This window comes from Oryctolagus cuniculus, chromosome 13, assembly GCF_964237555.1.
Source record: "Oryctolagus cuniculus chromosome 13, mOryCun1.1, whole genome shotgun sequence".
Classification (NCBI taxonomy): domain Eukaryota; kingdom Metazoa; phylum Chordata; class Mammalia; order Lagomorpha; family Leporidae; genus Oryctolagus; species Oryctolagus cuniculus.
Window position 1 is genome coordinate 66,548,114 of NC_091444.1, and position 17,740 is coordinate 66,565,853.

General features: G+C 43.7%; 1 protein-coding gene across 2 annotated transcripts in view; it reads left to right on the forward strand.

Moving 5' to 3' along the window:
• Positions 1 to 17,740, forward strand: part of CNST (consortin, connexin sorting protein) — a 92,922-nt gene that overhangs the window by 39,165 nt on the left and 36,017 nt on the right. For both annotated transcript variants that reach the window (XM_051820807.2, XM_070055629.1), the window contains one exon: positions 11,545 to 11,750. In XM_051820807.2, the coding sequence (XP_051676767.2) occupies positions 11,545 to 11,750 (206 nt within the window). The remainder of the gene's footprint in view (positions 1 to 11,544; positions 11,751 to 17,740) is intronic.

The window sequence follows — 17,740 nt, forward strand, 5'->3', positions numbered from 1 at the left end:
TCCCAAGGATACCACTTTCTGGCTTTCTTCCATGGCTTTAAGTGGTCTGTTTTATGTCTTTACAATAGTTTTGTGGGTTTTTTTGGCCTCAGTTGACTGTAGGGGTTTCATCATCATCTAACATCACCTTGTAGCAACGCTTGCTGCTTTTCTATTCTCATGGGTTCTCAGTTACATTAAACAGAAGCAAGTGACTTCTGCCCATATTTTGGGTAGCCCAAAGTTAGAACAAACAAAATGATCTGCAAGTAAGCCTGCTCTGTTCTCTTTGGGAACAAGGCCCAGAGTTCCGCACTTTGAACACTGTTTTCAAGGTTGCTTGTTGAGCAGGAGGAGGGATGTGGTAAGGGCAAGTAAGCCTGCCACAGAGCTCTCCTGCCATGCTTGCATTGCCTGTTTCACTCTGTTGTATACCTTTGTGTTCTGACAGTTCTGGTTGGATTTGAATTTTTTTTAAATGAAATTTTTGTTTGTTTGTTTTTTTACAGGCAGAGTTAGACAGTGAAAGAGAGCCAGAGAGAAAGGTCTTCCTTCCGTTGGTTCACCCTCAAATGGCTGCTACGGCCACGATGCGCTGATCCGAAGCCAGGAGCCAGGTGCTTCTTCCTGGTCTTCCATGCGGGTGCAGGGCACTAGCACTTGGGCCATTCTCCACTGCCTTCCCGGGCCCCAGTAGAGAGCTGGACTGGAAGAGGAGCAACCGGGACCGAATCCGGAGCCCCAGCTGGGACTAAAACCCAGGGTACTGGCACCGCAGGCAGAGGATTAGCCAAGTAAGCTGCGGCGCCGGCCTGGATTTGAATTTTTGAAAAGTATTTTTGTACAGGCTTGGGAGTGTAGAGCTGCACCTTCTGCCATTTTGTTTATGTCACTCAAGGCCTTTTGACTTTAGGGCTTCCCATAGCTAGAACAAAGCTCACAGGTATGGGATCAAAATGAATGATTCTGAAACAATGCTACTATTTTGTATTTTTATATGATATCATCTTTGAGATAAGGATGCTATTGATTTAGAACCAAATCAGCCTTGGGATGTATTATTACCTTTTAGAGGTGGAAAGAAACATAACAAATATTGAAGTCAAAGAATAGTAGTTGAGGGGCTGGCGCTATGGCACAGTGGGTTAAAACCCTGGCCTGAAGTGCTGGCATCCCATGTGGGCTCAGGTTCGAGTCCCTGCTGCTCCTCTTCCAATCCAGCTCTCTGCTCTGGCCTGGGAAAGCAGTAGAAGATGGCCCAAGTCCTTGGGCCCCTGCACCCATGTGGGAAATCTGGAAGAAGCTCGTGGCTCCTGGTTTCGGATCGGCACAGCTCTGGCCGTTGCGGCCATCTGGGGAGTGAACCAGCAGATGAAAGACCTTTCTCTCTGTCTCTACCTCTCTCCTCTCTGTAACTCTGTCCTTCAAATAAATAAAATAAATCTTAAAAAAAAAAAAAAAGAATAGTTGTTGAGATAGTTAAAATCATCAAACTACAAGAAAACTAGTAGTTCCTCAAAAATTTAAACTTGTAACTATATAATCCAGCCATTTCACTTCTGGGTATCCAGTATAAGAATTGAAAGCAAGGATTCAAAGAGATCCTTGTACCCCAAAGTTCATCACAGCATTCACAGTAGCCAAAAGGTAGAAAACTCTACAGTCCATCAATGGATGAATGGATAAACACAATATGGTCTATGTATACAATGGAATTGCATTCAGTTTTTAAACCAGTTGGTAATCTGATGCATGCTTGCACACAGATGAGCTTGGAGAACTTTATACTAAGTGAAAAAAGCCAAACATAAAGGACAATTATTAATGATACCATTTATATGAAGTGCTTAGAATAGGCAATTCATAGACATCCAAGGTTGAATGGTGGTTTCTAGGTTCAGGATAAAGAGTGGAATAGAGAGTTAATGTTTAATGGGTCTAGAGCTGTTTGGGATATGAGAAGGTTCTGGAAATGAATGGTGACAATGGTTGCTCAACACTGTGAACGTATTTAACGTCACTGAATTGTATGCTTCATAATGGTCAAAATGATAAATACCATGTTTAAGAAAATCTCCAGAAATATATAGCTTGATGTGACTGTTTCGCTGAGTTCTAAAACACAAGTTCTTGACAGTGTTTTCTGTATTTTACCATATGCCAGCCACTGCAGTACTGCTTTATGTGGACTATCTCATTCACTCCTCACTGCAGCCTTATTAAGCAATATTACAATTAGCCTTCATTTATAGATGAGGAATATTATGACACAAAGAGATTAAGTAACTTGCTCAGTGTTCTATGAATATTGCTCATGATTGGCACTCAGAATTTGATCCCGGGCAATCTGATTTCAGACTCTGAGTCTGATTGTTATATGATACTTTCTCGCTTTTGTAGAATTTTGAAGTGTGTTTAAAGGAATTCTCTCTTAGTTGACTTAGCACAGTTTGCTGCACAGCAGTTATCACATATGCTTTCTTCTGAGTGTGTTGGTAGCTGTGTTGCTGCAAAACAGTCTGCCAGGCTCAGCAAGACAAGACATGATCAGGTAAAAGGTGGATAGTTCACTCTTACAGCAGGTGATGGGATTTAGTTTGTTTCCGTAACTGTTTCTGAATGATGGGGTAATTTTCTCTCAGATTCTCTTTTTAGAGATTATTTATTTTTATGCATATCTTTATCTGTTTGAAAGGCAGAGTCACAGGGAGAAACAAAGAGATATCTTCCATCCACTGGTTTACTCCCCACATGCCTGCAACAGCTGCTGCTGCACTAGGTGCTAGGAACTCCATCCAGATCTCCCAGGTGGGTGGCAGTGATCCAGGTATTTGGGCCACCATCTACTGCCTCCCAGGTGCATTTTCAGGAAGCTTGGTCTGAAACAGCTGTGGGACTGGATCCCAAGCATTTGATATGGGATTTGTGCATCCCTAGTGGCAGTGTAACTCACTGTGCCCAAAACACCAATCTTTCATATTCTTTATTTGACCTGGCTAACTATGGTGAAAAGGACTTGAAGGCCGGCGCCGCGGCTCACTAGGCTAATCCTCCGCCTAGCGGCGCCGGCACACCGGGTTCTAGTCCCGGTCGGGGCGCCGGATTCTGTCCCGGTTGCCCCTCTTCCAGGCCAGCTCTCTGCTGTGGCCAGGGAGTGCAGTGGAGGATGGCCCAGGTGCTTGGGCCCTGCACCCCATGGGAGACCAGGAAAAGCACCTGGCTCCTGGCTCCTGCCATCGGATCAGCGCGGTGTGCCGGCCGCAGCGCGCCGGCCGCGGCGGCCATTGGAGGGTGAACCAACGGCAAAGGAAGACCTTTCTCTCTGTCTCTCTCTCTCACTGTCCACTCTGCCTGTCAAAAAAGAAAAAAAAAAAAAAAAAAAAAAAAAGGACTTGAATCACTTTTATCAAATAAAGTATTTTTATAAAATCAGTGAATGTAGTTCTGTTTTCTAATATCTACCTAACAAAAACTCTGCTTTTTAAAAAAGATGCATTTATTTATTTGAAAGTCAGAGTTATAGAGAGAAAGATGTCTTCCATCTGCTGGCTCACTCCCCAAGTGGCCAAAATGGCCACTACTGAGCCAAGCCACAGCCAGGAGCCTGGAGCTTTATCCAGGCCTCCCACATGGGTGGCAGGGACACAAGTATTTGGGCAATATTCCTCTGCTTTTCCCAGGCCATTAGCCAGGGAACTGGATCAGAAGTGGAGCAGCCAGAACACTGCTGCATCACAGGTAGTGGTTTTGCTCACTACACTATAACACTGGCCCCCAAACTCTGCTTTTATTTGAAAAAAGAGAGGTAGCAGACTTGAAGATAATCAAAAGAGCTTCCTAGTTTATTTCTTACCTAAATTAAAATTCTTAGAATAGTCCCTACGTTAATAAGATAGTATCTCGGCCGGCGCCGCGGCTCACTAGGCTAATCCTCCGCCTAGCGGCGCCGGCACACCGGGTTCTAGTCCCGGTCGGGGCACCGGATTCTGTCCCGGTTGCCCCTCTTCCAGGCCAGCTCTCTGCTGTGGCCAGGGAGTGCAGTGGAGGATGGCCCAGGTGCTTGGGCCCTGCACCCCATGGGAGACCAGGAAAAGCACCTGGCTCCTGGCTCCTGCCATCGGATCAGCGCGATGCGCCGGCCGCGGCGGCCATTGGAGGGTGAACCAACGGCAAAGGAAGACCTTTCTCTCTGTCTCTCTCTCTCACTGTCCACTCTGCCTGTCAAAAAAAAAAAAAAAAAAAAAAGATAGTATCTCTCATTTAAAAGATGGGGAAATTAAGGATTAAGGAGACTGATTTGTCTGGTCATAAAGCCAAAAAGTAGTGGATTTAGGATTCAAACCCAGGCCACTTGATTTAGATGCCATGCTCTCATTTAATTTCTTTGATTTTTTTTTTTTTTTTAAGATTTATTTATTTGAAAGGCAGCGTTACAGAGAGAAGTTACACAGAAAGAGCTCTTCTGTGCTGGTTCAATCTAGAAATGGCGCAACTGCCAGGGCTGGGCTTAAAAGTTAGCCTGCCTAGATTTACTGATTTCAGGTTCCACCTGTGGTTGCCTTGGCAAGGCCAGACCAAGTGATTTTCTTGATCTTATGCAGTCTGCCCGCCAGGCATTTCCCTACCCCTGATCTAAAGCCTGTATGCGAGGCGGTGTATTTACATTCTGAGTAGTAGAGTACGGTATTTGAAGCATATTAAAACTTTAAATAGCCCTACCTCCATCTCCAAATATTGCATTGGCTTAGCCTGTGCTGCCAGTATCACCACCATCCAAGGTATAATCATTGCCTCTGTCTTTACCTAGGCCTTGATATCATCTGTGTCACTTCTTTCAGATCTCCATGTTGTTTGCAATAATTTTAGTTCTGTTGATTACTTAGCATCTTCTTGTGGGGAGTTTGTAACCATCCTGTCATATTGTTTTCCCTGTCATGCAGAGAAATGGTTCTGTCACTTTCTTACATTTGTTAGATTATTAAAACGTCCCACTGTTTTAAGATAAAGGTGCTGGAGAATACTGCTGTATTCTTCTGCCAAATGCTGTTGAACACTAGCCAGAGATCAATTCTACAGAATTAAAGGGTCTGACGAATGGAATAAAATATCTTAATCAAGATAATTTTCCTAACCCCTGGCACATAGTTGTTACAAATTTTTCGTCATATAAAACTTTTTGCCAGCGCCGTGGCTCACTAGGCTAATCCTCCGCCTGCGGCACAGGCACACCAGGTTCTAGTCCCAGTCAGGGCGCCGGATTCTGTCCTGGTTGCTCCTGTTCCAGTCCAGCTCTCTGCTGTGGCCCGGGAGGGCAGTAGAGGATGGCCCAAGTGCTTGGGCCCTGCACCCTCATGGGAGACCAGGAGAAGCACCTGACTCCTGGCTTCAGATCGGTGCAGCGCTGGCTGTGGCGGCCATTTGGGTGGTGAAGCAACAGAAGGAAGACCTTTCACTCTGTCTCTCTCTAACTCTGCCTGTCAAAACAAAAAAAAAATATATATATATATATATATATAAAACTTTTTAATGGGCACATGTGAACTATTATCTCCTTTTTATGGTTTGATGAAGTTGACAAGTGTTAAATTAGGACCTATGAATTTGCCTGTCACTGTCTATATATATTTATAAATAGCATCACCACATTGCTGAATGAGTAGTTTTAACTATAACTCATTTGGCTTTCACAAATGAAAGTAAATAGAATTTTTTTTCCTGTTTCGCTGTATGGATTAATATGTAGCAATAAAAAGGGTAAAATTTATATTGAGTGAAACTTTGTAGTGAAGGGGAAATGACATGTGGAAGAATGTGTTTTAGTTTGACTTTTGTTGTTGTTGTTGTTGTTGTTTTTGACAGGCAGAGTGGACAGTGAGAGAGAGAGAGAGAAAGGTCTTCCTTTTTGCCATTGGTTCACCCTCCAGTGGCCGCCACGGCTGGCGCGCTGCGGCCGGCGCACCACGCTGATCCGAAGGCAGGAGCCAGGTGCTTCTCCTGGTCTCCCCTGGGGTGCAGGGGCCAAGCATTTGGGCCATCCTCCACTGCCTTCCCGGGCCATAGCAGAGAGCTGGCCTGGAAGAGGGGCAACTGGGAAAGAATCCGGCGCCCCAACCGGGACTAGAACCCGGTGTGCCGGTGCCGCAAGGCGGAGGATTAGCCTAGTGAGCCGCAGCGCCAGCCTGCTTTTGTTCTTAATTATAAATATATTGTTACTAGAAAACATATATCAGAAGAAATTGTAATACTAATTCAGGAATGAAATTAGCTTTCTTTCTTTTTTTCTTTTAAGGTTTATTTATTTGAAAGTCAGAGATACAGATAGGGAGAGAGAGAGAGAGGGAGAGAGAGAGAGAGAGAGAGAGAGAGAGAGAGAGAGAGAGAGAGAGAGATCGAGATCCTCTACCCACTGGTTCACTCCACAGATGGCCTCAGTGGCTGGGGCTGGGCCATGCTGAAGGCTGGAGCCAGGAGCTTCTTGCAAGTCTCCCATGTGGGTGCATCTTCTGAGAATTTCTCCCAGGCCATTAGCAGGGAGCTGGATGGGAAGTGGAGCCTCTAGTACTCTAACTGGCATCCATATGGGATGCCTGCCAGCATTATAGGTGGTGGCTTTACCTGCTATGCTGCAATGCTGGCCCCAAGCTATATATTTTTCAAGGAAAACTAAGACTCAGATGACATAAAAAATAATAATATCAAATTTTTCTGAAATCCACATGAAAAAATACAAAAACTTTATTGTTGCAGTGAGCAATTTTTTAAAAAAAAGATATTTATTTATTTGAGTGGTAGAGTTACAGATAGTGAGAGGGAGAGAAAGAGAGAAAGGTCTTCCTTCCGTTGGTTCACTCCCCAAATGGCTGCCATGGCCGGAGCTATGTGGATCCAAAGCCGGGAGTCAGGTGCTTCTTCCAGGTCTCCCATGCAGGTGCAGGGCACCAAGGACTTGGGTCGTATTCCACTGCCCTCCCAGGCCATAGCAGAGAGCTGGATTGGAAGAGGAGCAGCCAAACTAGAACCGGTGACCATATGGGATGCCAGCGCCACAGGAAGAGGATTAACCTACTACGCCACAGTGCCAGCCCCAAGTACTTTGTTATTATTTCAGATATTTTAGTACATTATAATGGTGTCAATTCATGACCTATCCGTTTAAATACTGATGATTATGTTAGTGTTCATTTTCTTCATTGTTGCCTTTATGAGAAATAAGTTCAGGGCTGGTGCTGTGGCACAGCAGATTAAAGCCCCGGCCTGAAGCACCAGCATCCCATATGGACACCGTTTCTAGTCCTGGTAACTCTTCTTCCAATCCAGCTCTCTGCTATGGCCTGGGAAACAGTAGAGGATGGCCCAAATCTTTGGGCCCTTGCACCCGCGTGGGAGACCTGGAAGAAGCTCCTGGCTTCGGATCGGCACAGCTCCAGCAGTTGCAGCCATCTGGGGAGTGAACCAGCAGATGGAAGACCTCTCTCTCTGTCTCTACCTCTCTTTATCTCTTTCAAATAAATAAAATAAATATTTTAAAACTATAAAAAAGGAAAAACAAGTTCATGGAGTGTCCTTCACTGCTAAAAATCAATGAGCTACAATGACATGGAGGAAGCTTAAATGTTACTAAATGAAAGAAGCCAATTTAAAAAGGCTGTTTACTGTATGATACTGTGGGGGGGAGGGAAGTTCTATCATAGTTCAAAACTATAATAATGATAAATAATAAACCAAACATTTTAATACTCCATCATAGTTCTTATAATCCCTACTATTCACCACTTTAGCAATATGAGCTTTGTTGACCGTTTCCTCTGAATGTATTTTAGTCTCAGAAGTGACTTGTCAATCTTGTGTCCTTTTCCATTCAAGTGACAGTAAAGTCTGTTTAGGCTGAGGGCTTGGGAGCATGCTTGCTTTTGCACACACTATTTCATTTAATCTTATGATGTAAAGATCATAGCCCTCCATGTAAAACTAATAAGGCCATATTTTAAGTGGTTTATAATTCCATGTATCTAGACTATGGCTAGAGATTATTTTTATTATTTTATATGTGCTTAAGGTGGAGTATATCCTGGTGATTTGGTAACATCTGTAACAATTTATATGATTAGTTAGCCCATGAAAAACTCCATTACTAAAAGCTTGGGAGAGCTGGAAATAGAAACCTACCCTTTGGTTTGGAGTATTGCAAAGCTCTTCTCAAAAGGGCATGCCATTCTTCTTGCCTGAAAATCTAAAATGCCATCATTGATGCAGTCCACAGCTAGGAAAAGGAGGAACATTGGTTTAGAAAATTTATTATGAGGGCCGGCACCTGGCGCTGTGGCTCACTTGGTTAATCCTCCACCTGCAGTGCTGGCATCTCATATGGATGCCGGTTCTAGTCCCGGTTGCTCCTCTTCCAGTCCAGCTCTCTGCTGTGGCCCGGGAGGGCAGCGGAGGATAGGCCAAGTGCTTGGGCTCCTGCACCCACATGGAAGACCAGGAGGAAGCACCTGGCTCCTGGCTTCGGATCGTCAAAGTGCCGTCCGAGCGTCCATTTGAGGAGTGAACCAACGGAAGGAAGACCTTTCTCTCTGGCTCTCTCTTTCACTGTCTATAACTCTACCTGTCAAAAAAAGAAAGAAAGAAAGAAAATTTATAATGAGAACAGTTAGGAGAGATTTGTATTAGGCAGGTAACCTTACCTTCAGTTTTCATGTTGCTGTATCATGTTCACAGTGATGATCTACATTTCTTAAATGCCAAATTCTTTGCAGAGATTTTGAATGCTTTGGGTGATCACATCTAGGGGAAACCACAGAGTTTGTGTAGCCAAGACCTTCATTTCCGATAAGAAACTACAGAGAGTAAAATGTCTAATCCAAGGGTCCTTCTATCTTTGGTAGTAGTCTTTTTTTTTTTTTTTTAAAGATTTATTTATTTATTTCAAAGTAGAGTTACACAGAGGGAAGAAAGGCAGAGAGAGAGAGAGAGAGAGAGAGAGGTCTTCCATCTGCTGGTTCACTCCCCAGTTGGCCACAATGGCTAGAGCTGTGCCGATCCAAAACCAGGAGCCACGAGCTTCTTCCAGGTCTCCCATATGGGTGCAGAGGCCCAAGGACTTGGGCCATCTTCTACTGCTTTCCCAGGCCACAAGAGAGCTGGATCGGAAGTGGAGCAGCCGGGTCTCTAACTAGCACCCATATGGGATGCAGGCTCTTCAGGCCAGGGCGTTAACCTGCTGCGCCACAGTGCCGGCCCCTGGTAGTAGTCTTTAGCTCTCTCTCACTGAAAATCAGCATTATGAAATTCTTTTTTTTTTTTTTTTTTTTTTACCAAGAAGCAGCATAAGGTAGTATTTGTAGTTTAATAACTATATGGGAAGAATTTTATGAAGAACAGAGTATAGGAAACCAGCTTTATCACAATCTCTATGTGATTAAATATCTGGGGCATGGGAGAAGAGAAAAAAAAACACAAGTTCTGTTGGTGTATTTGTAGTTCTCTATGGAAAGCTCCACACTGGCATTCTTTTGGTCTTGCCATCATTGTGGTTAGAAAATTGAAAGGCAGAAGAATCAGTTGTGTTTTTTATAAATTTTGTCCCTGCAAAATGGCAGCCATCACTGGGCCTAGATGCCATCTTGTGCCGGCCTGCGGCACAATGAACTGGGTTTTCCTGAAACAGAGAGTGGGAATGCGGGGACAAGGACGCAAAGAATGGAGCCAAGACAAGTCCTGATCAAGACTCGTTTATTGAATAAATCCAGTAGTATTTAAACATGACCAGTTGTTTACAAGAAGGAGCACAAAAGATTTACATATCAAAAAGGCTCTTAAGGTTACAAAGAGTTCCCAATAAGGTTCTTAATTATTGATTACAAGGGTACAATAAAACACTTAGGTGATAAATGCAGGTTACAGGTGTGACTGATTATCTGTATCATTTCTTGTGAAAGGTTTAGGTTCTTCCTGCCTCTTCCCGGAATCTCCCTAGCCCAATTGTCTGTGCCGGGGAAGTCTCCATATGTTTAAGTGTAAACAAAGGGAGTGACTGCCTGCGGCTGCCCACACCATCTGATATAAAATTTGTAGAAGAGAATTCTCTGAAATATAAGTAATCACAGTAGGTGATTATTAATAAAGAGGTACAATTCTTAGAATTTTAGAGCTGAAGATACTGTGCTGGGTATCTGGATTCACCTCTATGCTACAGGAGTTACGATCTAACAGACATTAACACCAATTACTGTAATGCAACTCAGCATACTACAAGGCTGTATATAGAGTTCAAATGAAAGTAAGATGACTTCAGAGTCATGTTACAGGGAAAAATATGGCTTTTGCTAGAACATAAATAGGTGCAGACAGGAGGAAACTATGTCAGTGGTTAGAATCTGTAATTGCTTAGACAGGCATAGAGTATTTTACTAGGGAGATAAAGAATGGAGCCCTCTGGCCAGAACAGTGGGTTTGTTTAGAGGCCAGTAGAAGGCAGGGTTCTGGGTGCACTCTAGTAGGAAGGCAGCCTTCATCTTGGTGCATCCACACTAAGTTCTTAGAAAGCTCTTTTCTAAGGCAGACTGGCATATTTGATTTGAATGTGCAAAGTAGAACTGATACTGGGATATCAGGGAAGGGTGACTGTATAATTTTTTTATTTAATTTGTGCACTTTAAGGAGCTATGGGTCAAGCATTTATTTATTAAAGAAGTTTGTATTAGTTGGCCTCTTTTTATTAGGGAAGATAGTTCAGTGTCCATTAATTTTGACACCAAAATGCCTGCCACTCTCCGGGGAGCAGAAGTAGTTCTCATGTTATCAGGATGAAGTTTAAAGAGAAAAGCTCAACTTCCTTGGCCATTTCATATGATAACATCTTGAACTTCTTGTTCAGTTCTGTTTCCTTTTGGGCAAGCCAAGACTTAAAATTGTAGCTAATCCAGTTTTCCTCTTGGAGAATCAAATCTTTGGTCAGCTTGTAACCTGCACACTTTTCTGTGAATCTCTTTTAATTAATACTCTTAATTAGAATTCTGCAAATGTGGTTTATATGTATGCTAATAGAAGCAATCAGATGTCAGTGCAGTCTTAATTTAATGAGGATTGTAAATTATGCTTTGAGGCCAGTGCTGTGGCATAGTGGGTAAAGCTGACGCCTGCAGTGCTGGTGTCCCATTTGGGCGCTGGTTTGAGTCCCAGCTGCTCCACTTCTGATCCAGCTCTCTGCTATGGCCTGGAAAAGCAGTGGAAAATCGCCCAAGCCCTTGGGCCCCTGCATCTGTGTGGGAAGACCTGGCAGAAGCTCCTGGCTCCTGGCTTCAGATCAGCCCAGCTCCTGCTGTTGCAGCCACTTGGGGAGTGAACCAGCAGATGGAAGACCTCTCTCTGCCTCTGTTTCTGCCTCTCTATAACTTTGCGTTTCAAAAAATAAATATATCTTTAAATAAATTATCCTTCCTGGGAGTTTTTTCATGTGGTCAGTTTTGTCTGAAAGTTTTATGGTTAATAGGCATAATTATTTTTAAGATGTTCCACCATGATGAGAGTTTATCCTCACATAGGCATGTTCTTTACCTCTTAAAGGACTTTCATCAGAAGTTGCTGCACCTTTAATGCAAGAAATGATACAAAGTGCAGCCACTCATGCTGCTGATGATGAAGAGGCTGCTGAAGTAAATGCTAACGATCAACCAGAATCTCCAACGCTAGTTCTGCAATCTTTGTTCTCACTTATACGAGGTGAAGTTGAACAGTTGGATTCAAGAGCACTTCCCCTTTGCCTTCATCAGGTACTGAGTTTAAAACCTTCACCTTCAGCATCATTAAAATTCTGTGCTAGTGTTTGGAATAATCTAAAATCCAAATTCTCTGCGGTTGATTCTATCCCATTCATTGGTGGTGAGCCCAAGGGGACAGTGACTCTGGATCATTGACTGATGGGAAATCTGACATATCATTCACTGGTGGCCATGTCTAGGCCCTGAATAAATCATTAGAATGGCTAATTCCCTATATTTTGTCATGAAGCTGTACAAATAAGAGTCAACATAGCAAGAGCCTACTAATCACCAACTAGGTATCCAAACCTAGGCTAGATACTGGGAAACCAAAAATTACCTAACAGAGTATGTCCTTAATAAAGCCTCTGTGCATAGGAGAAACAGGTAAATAAATATAGAATCATGTAGTTAAGTGTTAGAGTAGAAATTATGTTCAGCAATACGAAATGGTGGTTAACCTTGTCCCATAGGCATTAAGAAAAGAAGGTAACTCTTGAGCTGACTTTTATGGGATGATTAAATGCTCACTAGAGCTCACAAAACAAAGTAAACTGGTACCAGAAGAAATGCATGATTGGGATTCTGCTGGAGGAAGAGTTAGAAATAGACATAGAAAGTGAAATTGTATGGCTGGTGAAATTAATGCAAAACTTCTAAAAATTTTTATTTAGTTTATGTTATGTATTTAAAAGATAAACACTGAGAAAGACAGAAATTCCCATATGCTGGCTTATTCTCTAAATATCTGCAATGGCTGGGTCAAAATGAGAAGATAGGATTCACTCTGAGTCTCTCATGTGGGTCGCTGGGATCCAACTACTTGAACCATTTCTTGCTGTCTCTCAAGCACACATTAGCAGGAAGCTGAAATCAGGAGTGGAACCAAGATTTGAATGCAGGTACTCCAGTGTGGTTCCAGGCATCACAGGGAGTTAATCGTTAAACCAAATGCCTGTCCCTGGACGTTTTTAATTATGAGAGTGCCAGAATAAGATTTGAACTTTAGAAAAATAACTCTCCTGATTATTAAGAGGGTAAATGAAGAGGTGGAGAGTCTTGGGAGTGGGAGGCCTTTAGGACAGTGATTCAAACCTTTTTTTTTTTTAATTTAAGAACTTATTAAGGGCCGGCGCCGCGGCTCACTAGGCTAATCCTCCGCCTAGCGGCGCCGGCACACCGGGTTCTAGTCCCGGTTGGGGCGCTGGATTCTGTCCCGGTTGCCCCTCTTCCAGGCCAGCCCTCTGCTGTGGCCCGGGAGTGCAGTGGAGGATGGCCCAGGTGCTTGGGCCCTGCACCCCATGGGAGACCAGGAAAAGCACCTGGCTCCTGGCTCCTGCCATCGGATCAGCGCGGTACGCCGGCCGCAGCGCGCTGGCCGCAGCGGCCATTGGAGGGTGAACCAACGGCAAAGGAAGACCTTTCTCTCTGTCTCTCTCTCTCACTGTCCACTCTGCCTGTCAAAAAAAAAAAAAAAAAAGAACTTATTAAGAAAAAATTAAGATATTTCTGAACAACATTTTACTTTCACTTAAAATGTAAATACTAAGTACATGATAATGGGGAAGTTTTGCTTTTTTTTCATTTGCTTCTGTTTCACTTTAACTTTTGCAATGAGATTTTTTTTTAATTAAAAAAAAAAATAAAGTATCAAGCATTATGGCACAGGGGTTTAAGTTGCCACTTGGGGGCCAGTGCTGTGGCATAGTAGGTTAGGCCTCTGCCTGTGGTGCCAGCATCCCATATGGGTGCCGATCTGAGTCCCAGCTGCTCTGCTTCTGATTCAGCTCTCTGCTAATGGCCTGGGGAAGCAGCAGAAGATGGCACAAGTGTTTGGGCTCCTACACCTATGTGGGAGATACAGAAGAAGCTCCTGGCTTTGAGTCAGCCAGCTGCAGCCATTGCAGCCATTTGGGGAGTGAACCAGCAGATGAAGATCTCTCTGTCTATAACTCTGCCTCTCAAATAAATAAATAAATCTTTATATAAAAAAAGTGTCACTTAAGACACCCGCATCCTATATTGGAATATCTTGTTCAAGTCCTGTCTGTGCTGCTGCTTTTTTTTTTTTTTTTTTTTTTTTTTTTATTTATTTGACAGGTAGATTTACATACAGTGAGAGAGAGAGAAAGACAGAGAGAAAGGTCTTCCTTCCGTTGATTCACTCCCCAAATGGCTGCCACGGCTGGTGCTGTGCCAATTTGAAGCCAGGAGCCAGGCACGTCCTCCTGGTCTCCCACATGGGTGCAGGGGCCCAAGCACCTGGGCCATCCTCCACTGCCCCCCCGGGCCACAGTAGAGAGCTGGACTGGAAGAGGAACAACTGGGATTAGAACCTCGTGCCCATATGGGATGCTGGCACCGCAGGTGGAGGATTAACCAAGTGAGCCATGGCACTGGACCCTGCTCTGTGCTTCTGATCCAGCTATCTGCTAATGCATCTGGGTGGCAGTGAGTGATGGCCCAAGTACTTGTGTTCCTCCAAGCCACATGGGGGTTCCAGGTGGAGTTCCTGGCTTCTGGCTGTCGTAGGAACTTGGAGAGTGAACCAGTGGAAAATCTTTTTTTTAAGTAAAATATTTTTTTCCCAAAGTGAGAAAATGCAGATTTTTACAAATTTGTATTACTTCCTTGAATAATGGTCTTGAATTATTACTTGAATAATGGACTTGAATATTGAAAACTTAGGAAAACTTGCCACACTGAGGAACACCAAAGCAGCTTCCTTATCTTTCAGACTTCTTGACTCCACATGGTGGATTGAGGCTACAAAGTGTATATCAATGAATAATTGCTTAAGGTTGGTAATGGCATTGTAGATTATGTAGGAGAATATCCTTGTTTTTGGGAGATACATGTACAGGTATTTAGGGATAAAGTAACATTAATACCTGCAATTTACTTAAAGTGTTTCAGTGGTGGAAAATATATAAGATAGGGAGAGTCAGAAAGAAAGAAAATTTGGCAAAATGTTAGTAATTTACAAATCTAGGTGAAAGGCATATAGTTGTTGATTTTACTTGAACTCCTCTGGGCAATTTCAGTTAAAAGTTGGGGGACAAGACATTTTAGGAGACTGGGCATTTAGGCACATCCCACATCAGCGTACCTGGGTTTGATCTCTGATTCTGGCTTCCAGCTATTAGCACCCTGGGAGGTAGTGGTGATTGATGGCTTAAGTAAGTTGGTTCCTATCACTCTTTTTTTTTTTTTTTTTTTGACAGGCAGAGTGGACAGTGAGAGAGAGAGAGACAGAGAGAAAGGTCTTCCTTTGCCGTTGGTTCACCCTCCAATGGCCACCGCAGCCAGTGTGTGGTGGCCGGTGCACCACGCTGATCCGATGGCAGGAGCCAGGTACTTATCCTGGTCTCCCATGGGGTACAGGGCCCAAGTACTTGGGCCATCCTCCACTGCACTCCCGGGCCACAGCAGAGAGCTGGCCTGGAAGAGGGGCAACCGGGACAGAATCCGGTGCCCTGACCGGGACTAGAACCTGGTGTGCCGGCGCCGCTAGGTGGAGGATTAGCCTAGTGAGCCGCGGCGCCAGCCTCCTATCACTCTTGTGCAAAGTGTGGCTCCGGTCTTTGCCCTAGGCCCTTGCAGGCGTTTTAGGGGTTGGGGGAGTAGACCAGCAAATGGGAGCTCACTCTCTTTTTCCCTCTGCCCCCAAGTTAAAATTTTAAGGTTTTTGTTTTGTTTTGTTTTGTTTGTTTGTTTGTTTGTTTGTTTAATCTGAGTGACAGAGAGAGATCCTCTATCCACTGGTTTACTCCACAAATGCCGCAACAACCAGTGTTGGGCCATGCTGAAGCCAGGAGTCTTCAACTCCATCAAGGTCTCCTACGTGTATGGTAGGAACCCAAGTACTTCAGCAACATCTCCTGCCTTCAGGTCCATTGGCAGGAAGCTGGTTTGAAAGCAAAGGTGGGACTCAATCCCCAGCACTCCAGTATTGGATGTAGGCAATTCTAAGAGGCAGTTTAACCCACTGCACCACAATGCCCACGCTCAAAAAATTTAAATTCAAAAGAAAGAACAGGGGCCAGCACTGTAGCGCAGCAGGTTAAGGCCCCAGCCTACAGTGCCAGCATCCCATATGGGCACTGGCTTGAGTCCTGGCTGTTCCACTTCTGATCCAGTTCTCTACTGTGGCCTGTGAAAGCAGTAGAAGAAGGCCCAAGTCCTTGGGCCCCTGCACCCATGTGGGAGACCCAGAAGATGCTCCTGGCTCCTGGCCTTGGATCAGCTCAGTTCTGGCCATTGCGGTCATTTGGGGAGTGAACCAGCAGATGGAAGAGCTCTCTCTCTCTCTCTGGCTCTACCTCTCTCTGTAACTCTGTCTTTCAAATAAATAAAATAAATCTTTTTTAAAAAAAGAACATTTGGAAATAGAAAGTGTAGACAAATCTTTGGAAGGCATTTCTATCACTGAGCTGGAATAGTCTTTCCTACTGGCAGGTAAGCCTATAGCAGAAGCAAATCTACTAGAAAATCACATTTTTAAGCAGGAAGATGATAATCATATCTGAAGATTATTTAATTTTTTATGTCCCAAAATAAAATCTACTCCTACTCCCAGGAACATATTGGTTTGCTGAATCTGGTGGATTATGATTCCTAAATATCTCAGTGCTCTATCCTCTTTGGAAAAGGAGCTTAGAGAATATAGTGGTGGTTCAAAGCCATGGGCTTTGGCTCCACCACTAAAAAGCCAAGTGGCTTTCAGTTTCTTCTTCTGTAAGGCTTTAGACAATTAAATGAATTATTGCATGTAAAAGCACTTAACAAAATGTTTGATACACAATAAAAGCCAAATAAGCATTAATTCTTATAACTACACCCTTACTGTCACTAATTCTAAGATTACTTGTTGAAAACAAGGGTGGAGTTAGCAAAGATATGCTGAAGTCCTCAGGAAACTGAGACATCAGGGAACAGCAGTCAGCTAATGGCTGCCTCCTCAGCCACAGAATGCGGAATATCCTGTCATCTCCCAGGGGACACAAATTAGGGAGGGGCGGAAGTTCAGTTGACTTCCCAGCACACCATACTGTGCCTTTTCACCTAGAATCCACGCTGGGTGACATTACTCACTTTTTCTGCTGAAACACTTTAAAATAATTTGCAAACATTACATTGCTTTACCCCTAGGTTCTTACAGCTATCTTCCAAGACCAAAGATATTACCTTACGTAATCCACAAGGATGTTATCAATCCCAAGAAATTAGAACAGAACAGTCTTTCTTTTTCTTTTTTGGACTTTTTAAACATTGATACTTATCAAGAGAATAATTGTAGAGAATTATCAAAAGAATATTGTAGAATATCCCACAATTAGACACTGTCTGATTGTTTCTTCATGATTTGATTTAGGGTAAAACATTTTGGGTCAGAATTCTGTTGAACATGCCGTGTCCAGTTCTCTCTTGGACTCATTTTCCAGTGGTGCCTGTCCCCACAATTCCAGCAACATTGCATCATGATGGGCACTGGTACCCATGCTGTCAAATCTGGTACTCAGTCCTCATCTTATTGAAGTGTTAGGAGCTTTGATAAGTTGATCAGAGTCCAATTTTTGAAGGGAGGTGGACAGGAACAGAGACAGAAGAGACAGGGACAGGGAGCGAACCACCTCCACTGGTTCAGTCCCCAAATGCCTGGGAGCTAGGAACACAATCCAGGTTCCCATGTGAATGGCAGGGATCCAACCATCTGAGCCACCACTTAACTGCTTCTCCTTCTCAGGGTGCACATTAGCAGGAAACTTGAATTGAAATGGACCTGGGACTTGAACCAGGAGCCCATGTGGGGTGTAGGCATCTCAAGTGTTATCTTAACTGCTGTTCCAAACCCTGTTCCATATATTCTATTTTGAAGCATTTTCTTTATTTATCTTTAGGGATTGCTCATCCTTGGCTTTTACCACCTACCTCACTGACCCTGCCTCCTTAATGCTCATTTGCTGAATTCCCATACCCTACTCATTTTTAAACACTAAAGT